Genomic DNA, 11,049 nt, shown 5'->3' with positions numbered 1-11,049 from the left:
CTAATGTTAATTAGTCCCATAAAATGTTAATTGTGTAGGGTGGGTAAACTGTTTCAAATCATGTCAAATCATCATATCATGATTTCAGACCTAGCTTTGAAGCCATGTGAGAGCCATTAATAAGGATGGCTACTCAAATTTTGAAACTTTGTCTTCATAAGGAATTTGTTTCCACTTTTTCTTCACCACTTTAAGCAAAATTCTTTAACTATCTTCTGGTTATTTAAATACCAAACTCAAACATAAGTGAAAAAATATATTTTTTAAAATGAACCTTTCAGTATCCAAGAAAAAAAATTGTCTGAGCAATTTAAACAGTGTTACAATGATATCAATATGTTTTCTAAACTTTGTTAGCGTAAGTTAAAAATCGAAATTGAAACTGCAAGTAAAAAAAAAATAAAAATCTATCAAAGAATTACTAAATTAAGAAAGTATAATAATTTAATAAATGTGCCTTAAAAGTTATTTTTAGGTTCATGTTAAAATTTTTTAATATTGACATTTTTTAAATGAGAAAAAAGTCGAAAGATATTAAAACTAACTTTTACTTTTACTAGGATTTTATATTTTTTTTTTTAAATATCGTTTTCTTAAAAGGTTACTTGACCTGACTTATTCTAATGGGAAGTTCAAAATAAAACTGGTCAAACATTGCCTAATATAATGTCTCGAAGTAAATTGCACTTTTATTTTAAAATAAGAGTTTAGTTATTACGTTGCGTATAATTTTGTTTAGTTTGTAAGCCAATCGAAAAATTATTATTGATATAATTTTAAAAATAATTCTTATAAATATAAACAAACTTATCATATATATGTAATTCGTTATTAGTTATATATTTTAAAATTGTTTTATATTTTCAATGCACAACTTATTTTTTTTAAAGAAAAAATATAAAAACTATATCAAACTTATTAATGTCTAGAAATTAAAACTTTTAACATTCCTTGTGTAATTAATTAAGAGAACTAAACGACTCATACTTCAATTGTTTTGGTGAAACAAAAGCTTGGTTTCTTTCTCAGTGTAGTACCTTGCAGTCAAAAGTGAAAGTGGTGATTTCATGTAAGAACTAGTTTCATTGTCAGTGTTTTTAATGTTCTGTACCTACTATATATATATATATATATATATATATATATGTATATGTATATATAACTAAATTGAGATTTTTTTTACGTATTTAAATGTGAGTTGAAATTTTACATTATATAGTAAATAAATTAAATAACATATGAATAAATATGTTTCCAGTTTCTCCCTTTGAATATTATACATATGAAAACCTTAATATTTATTGTATTAATTACAACTATGGCTCAGTTCAAAGATACTTAATTGTACTTTTAAAAAATAATCTACTTTTCAAAAAAAAAAAAGTGTGTTGAAGATGTCAGATCGACTAGATATAAAAATATTTCATTGTATGTAAGTAGGTGCAAACCTTACTCCATGAACTGATTTTATGAAATTGAGTTAAGCTAAAGTGCACTTCGTAATAAAGTGATAAAATAAAATATTACTTTAAAGATGAAGATTGCAAATTGTTTTATTATGGTGTGTTTAATATTTTCAGATACTTCATTGAATTCCCTATCTATTTATTCGAATCCACCATGCACCTAACCATGAAACCAATAAAGTCAAGAATCTTATTGACCGCCATTGAACTAAAAAGTTGACTTCATTCATGATTCATAAAGGTGTCTCTTGTTCATTACAATGACCTCTTTTCTGAATCTTATGCAAAAGAATGACAAGAATGCATGATAATATTAAACTAGAAATGTGTACCTTTGCAGAAAAGGTTTGTTGTGTTGTTCATGTCTTCTACCTCATGAATGAAGGTAACTTATTTTATTCTCTATGGATTATGTCCTCTAATGGAGAGCTAAGAGGTGTAGTTAGTAAGGCAATGTTCCAAGCAGAGGAGACAAACTATATATGATTCTCCAAAGATTTCATATCGCTATGAAGGATGAATTAAGAAATTGTATTAGTTATCAGAGAAAGATTTCACACTCATTACTATATCTTTTCTAGCACCAAGTGACTATTGTTTTTTGTTTGGGGTTTTTTCCTTTTAAAGAAACTCTGTAAAAGTCACAACTTCACGTTCACTTATGGCACTGGATGATATATAATAATTGCAGGCTTTTTTATTAGAAAGGTGGCGAGCCTGTAAATAAATTCATATTTTTTTAAAAATGATTAGAGTAGGAAAATTAAACTTATATTTAATATTTTATAATTATTAGAAATATGCTTAATGTTACTCTTTTATGAAATAAATTGAGTTAACAAATTTTAAAAAATTATAATATAATTGTGCAGGAATTTAGGGGAGACCCATGAGTATGTATATGTGCAGAAAAAATCCGTAGCTATATTCGTAGAATAATTATCACTAATACCGAGATTTTAAAAAACTCAACTAACCTCCAAATTATTACCAATTCACCAAATTATTACCAATTTACGTGAATTTTCCAGATTTCATTCAAGCCCTAAATTATCTATAAAAGCAACATTATCAAAAGTAAAAAGGGATAAAATTTTATTTTAGACTGGTTCAAGGGAAGAGTTAATCTACAATTTAGTTCCATTGATTTCGTACCCTAACCTATGAAGTTTGGACACTCATCTTAAATGACGTGTTTGTGTCAAACACACGTATCAGACACAACACTCGTAGGAGTGCCCAATTCAAAAAATATTTATTTGATTTTTAACAATTTTAGTATGAGTCTAACACAAATTTAAAAAAGAAAAATTCATTAATTTTTTAAAAACTAAAACTTATAGTATAAATTTTTATTATGATTATAAAAATAAGAAACAAATCTTTTCGAACCAACCACTTAGAAAAAAACTAAAACATACTTAATGTACTTAAATCTCTATTGTCAATTTATATAATTCATAATTATATAATATATAGATCTCTGTCTTCATATCCTAATATCCTACATTTGAGAAATTATACCTATCCCACCAATGTCCGTATATATGCTACATAAACCTTAACACAACAACACTTATGTGTTATCTTGGTAGTGATAGCAACATCAAAGGTGTGTTTTCATAACCAAGAAACCTTTTTCTTTAACAACTAAGAGTACAAAATGTACTCCCTGTAGTAATAATTAAATAATAATTTACAACAAAATCACCACGCATACATTTTATTCTGAGGTATACATATTGAGGTAAGAAAAAAGGTGCAACGGGGAGAAAAAAACCAAGAAAATAGGAAGGTTATCTCAACTGATGATTTTATATACACTACAATACAACTGATATGTAAAGGGCACTTGCCCAAATAAAATGGAAGACATTTCACTTGAGAGAGAAAAAAAGGTGAGGGAACAAAAATATTTGAAGAGAAAAAGGATAGACAATAAAACTCAAAAGGTATGCCTGGTTCCTTCATATTGATATTTGATTCCTACAAAGCTCACTGCAACAAAAAGTGTTAATGGAGAACTTCCCTCCATCTACTTCCCTATGATTATAAAACAGGTGAACCAGCACCATCTGCCCTACGTGCAGCTTGGCCGGAAGACTTGTCGGTGCTTCGAACATTGTACCTTTCGTATACTCTATCGCGGTTCTCCGACCACCAAGTCTCAGCTTGGTGCTCTCCAAATCTTCGCCGGCTGCACACATTCACCACCAAACATGTTAGACATGCAAGTTAACTAAGACTTCCTAGTTTAAACCAACAACAATCATGTGTTTAGAAATCAGCCTAACCAATATCTTGACCTAGTTAAAGATATTCACATGCAGAGTTGGCACCAAAAACAGAATTATTTACAAGTCTTTAAATCCCAAGCACCATATTGAAAATTATCACTGGTATACTACTATTGGAGGCTGTCTACACTTGGAAGTCATATATATTTGTAGAACCATATAAACATATCCAGTAAATAAGGAGAACTGTTTCTATTACCTGAACCGCACTCGTTTCAGATCTCTTGTTCCATCACGCAGGGCGACGAGTGTTATATAGACACCAGGTTCATATTGTTCAATCCATTCTGCCTCAACTTGACTACTATTAGCAGGTATCATGGCATTCCTTGATCTCAAACCACTCTCATCATCTTGAAAATTTCCAGAATCCCTACCATCAACAGTATCAGACACAGTACTACCACCTGTCTGAATCACGCTGCTGCCATTTGGCAATTTAACATCCGGGTAATCATCTGTCCCATTAGAGGTTACAGATCCCCGGTTTTGCTGGTAAATATTAGCTCCATAGCTTCCAGTCAAAATGCCTTCGGTTCTGCTCATCAGGGATGATTCAAGTCCAATGGAAGCCAAACTAGAGCCACTGATTGACTCAGCCCTGGTGTGACGCTCACCATTTATGTCTGGATAATGAATCCCATTTGGCTCCAGACCGTTTGGCAGGTAAGCTGGTCTGATGCTCTCAGCATCATAAGCGCCAGGAGGAAGCCTCTCAGCCAGATCTTTGAGCTGAAAGTGAAACAATGTGGCAGGTTGATAAGCATAAGTGTAGAACAGTAATACCTCCAAGAAAAGTAAATTAACCCAAAATTAACCTGTGCTGTAAGTGACTTTATAACTTCTTTTGCAGCCTTAGATTTGGCAGATTCCTCAGCAGCCAGAGCCATAGCCTCCTGAGTCTTTTTTGATGACCTTTGAAGCTCTAATTCTTGCATTTCACATCTCTGTCTCAGGGTCTCAACCTAACAAAAATTATGTTAGATTCCATAACAAGTAAATATAAGCATAAAGCATCAAAATCAGTATCAGGGAAGAAAATTTAAAAAGGAGAAAATCTATGCTATTAAAGCAGCTAACTTCAATTTGATTGACATGACAAAAATGGGGGAAGAATAATATACCTGAGCACGTAACTTCAATACTTCCTGATTTAAAAGCTCATTTGTTTTCTTCAAACTATCGGCAATACTTTTTGTGAAGGAAAGCCCGGATGTTGTTGGAATAGGTGTGGCTGAACGAGGGGGGCTTGGTCTTCTAGAGAATGGAGACACAGACCTGGAACTCACTCCAGATTGTGTCAGAACAGGTCTAGGAGCAGTTCGCTTCAAATCAATAGCTGTAGACAAGACAACATCTTTAAGCTGTAGCAAAGATTGTGGTTGTGAGGTGCGAACCAGAGAGAATGTATCAGCCTTCTTCCCCTGTTTGGCTGCCTTACTATCAAGCTGCTTTATCAAATCCATATTAGAAGAGACAGCTGTCTTGGTCAATCTTAGGTCAGCCTTCTCCAATCTGTCCTTGTTTTCACCTGACAAACGAGGTAGAGCATTCCTCCGATTATTATTGCCTGATTCTGCAACCTTGTTCAATTTTACGAAACAAGAATCACATACACGATAAGGCTTTCCAGGATTTGGAGCCAGTGCAGCTCTTGATGCTTTCCTAGAACTACATGAATGACAGTGCACTAGTCCACAATTATAACAGTTGTGCCTCTTTCTAGTGAACCCAAATGCCTGTCTACAAGCAGAGCACTGAGACTGCTCAGCACCGGATACCCACTTATGAAGGCATATTGCTGCAGAGTAGTTTGAACCACATGCAATATATTTCACATGTCTATCTTTCAAGGCGTCAACCAAAGTTGGTGTTTTTCGATCTTCAACATCTCCATGACCCAATCTCCCATTTGCACCCTTCCCCCAAGTGTAAACCTCATTTTTGCATGTTAAAACAGCAACATGATAAGCGCCACATGCAATTTCTTCAACAGGTTCTCCTGCAAGCTTGTCTTCAACCAAACATGGCAGCTTTCCATCAGACTGGGGATTCCCAAGCTGACCATAAACCGTGCTTCCCATTGTAAAAACTTGACCAGACGTTGTCAGCCCTACTGTCAAACTGTGCCCACAAGCAATTCTATGAAAATTGTAATCGATAAGTGAAGGTACACAAGTTGGTTCAAGTCGAGCATCCTTGTCTCCATGTCCAAGACGATTTTTATCTCCATCACCCCATGTAAACAATTTACCTGACGATACACTAGCACTTGATTGAGTCACAATAACCTCTACAACAGCTGCAGTATGCCACACTCCACATGCAACAGCTATTGTCCTCAACCCAGACAAGGATTCTACTTCTCTTGGATACGATACATTTTCCCTATCTCCATGGCCGAGGACACCAAATGTTCCATCCCCAAATGTAAAGAGCTGACCAGTTGAAGTTATCAAGGCTGTGTGCCATGGACCACAGGTGACTAAAGCAACTTGAAGCCCCTCTAGTGGACCTGCAATTCTCTTTGGTATCCAATGACTAACATCAGTTCCATGGCCAAGAAGCCCAGCATTATGAGTACCATCACCCCATGTATATAGTTCCCCAAACATCGTAACAGCACAGGTATGGAACTCCCCACAGGCAACAAAATCAACAGTTGCAGAAGTCATTGCTTCAACTAGGCGAGGTTGAATCACATTCTTCCCAACACCATGGCCAAGGCGTCCTCCAGATTCTTCACCCCATGTGAAAAGTTCACCCTGCCTTGTGACTAAAGCGGCATGCTTAACACCACATGATATTTGAAGCACATCTAAAACCACATTCGACTCCAGTGGCCTGGGGAGTAAAACATCCGTCCTTGGGCTGAAATAACTAGCACTTTTATCAGCGCCAACTTTCACAACATTCTCACAGATAACCTCTCCCCATATGTATACATCCCCAAGAGCATCATAATCGTCAGGTGCAGACCCATGACTAGATGTGCTGGGGGCACTTGAGACACTAACACGAAAAACATCTGAACTAGATCCTTTCACTTGCATATTTGATGGGTTTGATGGTGCATGTGATCTTTCAAAATTTACAGTATTTTCAGAGTGAAAGGATTGTGGGGAAGTATTTGCCAGACTAACAGAAATGTCAGGAGAACTGATGTCTCGTGAAGCACTCACTGAACTTTCACTAGGACTATTTGATGTCAAGTCTCTACTGTCCTGAAAATAATTGAGCCAGAAAGAATTATACAAAGTTGTCCATGTATTTTACCAATGAAGCTATTATACAGTATAATAATAGTAATGTATGAGGAAAAATAGAGGCATTTTGGAAAACCTATATTTCAGTCCATAATTCCCAAATACCATAATCAACAAATCCTAAATTGTGTCCAAAGAAGAGCAAGGGCGAATAGCACTTTGTTTCAGAAAACTGCAGAATAATGTTTCCAGGGTAAGAGCTAATCCATAAAATCAAGATTAACCTTGCTCAGAGGAAACAATTATACTCTTTTAATGAAGCAGAAAACCAATGAGTTCCCCTTATCATAAATCATCCAAAATATTTATTTCAATGAAAATGATGAACACACCATTACTGGATCAAGAGTAAGATCTGTGATCTATATTATCTTTCTCAGTCTATGTCAAAGTACAAGAAACATGACAATTACAAAGACAACAATTAGGTTTTTACATCAAGATAGAGGCCTCCATCACTCCATCCATCAATTTTGGAACGCCCACCTTGACCAGAAGATATCAGTGCCTTGAGACCAGAAATCCACACTTCAGTCTCAACTTTATTCTTGCAAATCTGAAACACAACATAAAACATTTTATAACAATGATAAATGCAGAAAATAGAAACAAAACCATGTTGTAGTCATCCAAGGAACTTCAGAATTCATCACCAACCAGATCAAGGGATCGCTTCCCGTTGTTATAAATAAGTGAAAAAGAAAGATAATCCTTCTCAGGACACAGATATCTTTGGAAAACAGCCTGACAGAAGAAGAGAAGGCAAATTAATTGTATAGAAGAGGAGAAATAGTTTATATATATATATATATATATATATATATATATATCAGTTTCTTCTGGGATATCACTGAGTTAATAGAAAAGGATGCTAAGGCGTCATCGTCAGTATGACATAAAACAGTACTGTAGAAATCTCACAGTTCTTTGTCCAGGAATAATTCTTGAGACAGAAGATAGTTTCAGATTTTTTTCTCCACTGCTTGATATCCAGATTAAAGTCAATTCATCCTGTGGTTTTCAGATATTTGAATGAGTAGAATTAGAAATAACTCAAATTAGTGTCAAAACCAAGCCTACTATATACACATCTGTTAAGTTTATACTCTACAAATTACAGCCAAGGAAGCAACACAAAATATTCTTATCAACAATCATGAATACGACTGTAATAGCATGCATCAGATAAGAAACATATGTCCAAAATTAAAGCTACAAAATCACTATTAGTTGGTAGTTAGCACCAGAGTGAGGAATGATACCACTTGAGCATAGAGTCAGTAAATCTGATCCAAATCAAACAAAAAAATTGAGGTTTTATTCACGTCCAGTTTAACTACTGATCACCTCAACTGGTTATACCAAACCCAGAATGTGGCAACAAAAACCAACAAACTGCCATTGGACCACATAAACTCTTGACCTCATTGCTTTACAAACCAAAAGGCCTGTGCTAAATTACCAAATTGTGGACATAGAAATAGTATTGAAAATTAATAATAATGACCTGCAACCTTCCTCTGAGAATGAACCAAAGAATTCTCGGGATTCAGGAAAGTATTGATTTTGGCCAAGCAAACCTTTTTATATGACATACTAGAAGGCCTCAAATTGAACCATCTAATTATGATGCAGTCCAGCACAGTTAGTTCGTAGTACCAATAAAAGAAAGGAAAGAAATGGACATGAAGAGATTAGGAGCAAGCCCCATAGTAATACTTGGTCAGAGATTACAACTAAATAGTCACCCCCAGTTAACATAGAAACACAAAACACCACAGTATGACAGACTCTAATCCAATAGAAGAATAGTGCCTTGTTTGGCCCATTGACATTTGATATCGTTAGTTCAACACTTACTGTAAGTTGTTGGGCAGCTACATGTATCAATGAACGTTATTGTAAACAAAATTTTCAAATACAACATTTCTAGTAAGCAGGGCAAAAAAAAAATAGATTGACTGCATAATAACAGTGCTGATAAAAGCATTACAAGTACAAATTAATAGGCTTTCGATACAATATTTTTCATATAGCATCAGCTACCATGCCAAAGCCCCTATCTTTCACAGAGTATTTTGAATTGAGCATATAAACAGTTAAGTACAGTCCAATCCAGAAAGCTAATGAAGCAAGAAAATTAGAGAATTCACTAACACTTTCCTGAAAAGGATGGATTTCATTTAACTTACATTGGAAAGTCTAAACGGACAAAACTTAGGCCTTCCCTTACGACCATATTTAAGTAGTTGAGCGCCCTTTTTCAAAGCAATCAATGCCTGCAGAATGAAAAAGTAAAAGATTGAACATATAAACAATAATTTACATAAAAAATACAAATTATGTGGAGAAATGAGAAATAACAATGATCAAGGCATCTTGTAGCATAAATGTTGTGAAAGTTTCATAAAATATCCAGCAATGATTTACAACATTAGGCTTCTCCAAGAAACATCTCTCTCTGCCTTCTTAATATTTTTAACCCAGATTGATGGTTGAAAATATTGTACAGGTCACATATATATCTGGGACCACTATCATTATTGTCCAAGCAAACAGCACTAATCGGATGCTCAATTTCACTAGACAATCACTAATTTGGCCATATTCCATGTAGTTACTACAACCAATACAACAACAGTGACGCAAGCTTCGATATCCCATATCAAACTATCCAAAACATTTTCATAAGGTGCTGAATCAAACTTTCATCATTAAAACATATACCCTATTAGCACTTGCCTCCTATTGGTACTAACAACCTAAACCAAGTCCGCCACAATATCTGGCGTCTCATCTGTTAATTCAAACACAGACACGCATACCTAATCTCTCCTCTTCAAGACACCCATATTCCATGGCAGTTGATAAAGCAACAATTCACTAATCAACCAAACCCCATTTAACCTCTTCAAAAGGATCACAGACTCAATTCACAACCATAACAATATGAAGTCTCTAATCAAAATCTCATCCCAATTCCAGCATCCCCATAACAAAATAGTCTCCATACATATATTCCCCCACCATGTCTTCACTCCCATACCCTCACCTCCCACAAATTTCCCAATCACTTCCAACAAAGATACACACACACGCACGCACCTGATCACAATCATCACATTCCCAAAAAAAAAAACCTTCAACAAAAACAGTTCCCAAAATTCTACCAAACACTTAAAGCAAGCATCAAAATTTAACTCAAAAAAACAAAACTGTGATATTAAACAAGCAACTGACTTGGTCGATGTCACGGTCGGCATTCCTGTAGCTAACAAGATCTGCCATTCCATGTGAGAGATTCACCGAAACGCCACCACCCTCTACGATCGCTGCACAAAGTTCCGTACATCATAAACCTCGACCTCAGCCTCTCGCTTTCTCTCTCTTCACTTTCTCTCTCTGAAGATAAAAACCCACTTCTTATTCCCACTCAAAATGCCAAAAAACCTTCGCGGATCTATTCCTTTTCACAGAACCCGAAATCCCACTAGCCTCATTCGCAGTTCCAAGTCAAAGACGCAAACTTTTCAACTCATGCAAAGACTTGGACCGGGTGAGAAAACAAAACGGGTTCGAGCAACCCGGTTCGGTTGGAGGGTGAGAAGAAGGTGTTTCTCGGCGCCAGATGAAAAATTCCGGCGAAGAATGCGGGTTCCGGCGGCGTCGCCAAAGAGGGGGTGGAGGGGACAGAGGAGAGAGAAAGAGTTTTAGAGAGAGAGAGTATCCGAGCCTGTAAAAGTACAACTAGTCAAAAGAAGAAGAAAGAATGAGAAGAAAAAAAAAATAAAAACAGAAATTGAAAACAAACCCTTTATTATGTGGGAATATTAAATTAAATAATAAGCAAAAGCAGAAAGAAACTCTCCTGAAAAGAAATGAGAAGACATTTCCAAAGCATGACTCCTATTTTTTAAAAAATTAATTAAAATGTTACAAATTAATTAATTAATTAATTATAAAGGTTTAATTATTTATTTTATTGTTCATTTTTTATGCTTGGAAAAGATGCACTAGCTG

The 11,049-nt window shown here is 35.0% G+C and overlaps 1 protein-coding gene across 1 annotated transcript; it reads right to left on the bottom strand.

The window, feature by feature from the left end:
* Positions 1–3,237: 3,237 nt before the first annotated feature.
* Positions 3,238–10,836, bottom strand: LOC137827941 (PH, RCC1 and FYVE domains-containing protein 1). The gene is made up of 9 exons (XM_068634321.1): positions 10,270–10,836; positions 9,222–9,308; positions 7,951–8,040; positions 7,687–7,773; positions 7,466–7,585; positions 4,888–6,987; positions 4,582–4,728; positions 3,963–4,495; positions 3,238–3,663 (listed from the first exon to the last, which is right to left on the bottom strand). Exons 1-9 carry the CDS (start codon positions 10,315–10,317, stop codon positions 3,516–3,518), a joined length of 3,360 nt encoding a protein of 1,119 aa, XP_068490422.1. The 5' UTR covers positions 10,318–10,836; the 3' UTR covers positions 3,238–3,515.
* Between the last annotated feature and the right edge of the window lie 213 nt (positions 10,837–11,049).

The sequence above is a fragment of the Phaseolus vulgaris genome, chromosome 7 (genome assembly GCF_000499845.2).
Source record: "Phaseolus vulgaris cultivar G19833 chromosome 7, P. vulgaris v2.0, whole genome shotgun sequence".
NCBI classification, from domain to species: domain Eukaryota; kingdom Viridiplantae; phylum Streptophyta; class Magnoliopsida; order Fabales; family Fabaceae; genus Phaseolus; species Phaseolus vulgaris.
The sequence above is the reverse complement of the archived record's forward strand: the minus strand, read 5'-3'. Positions and strand labels throughout refer to the sequence as shown.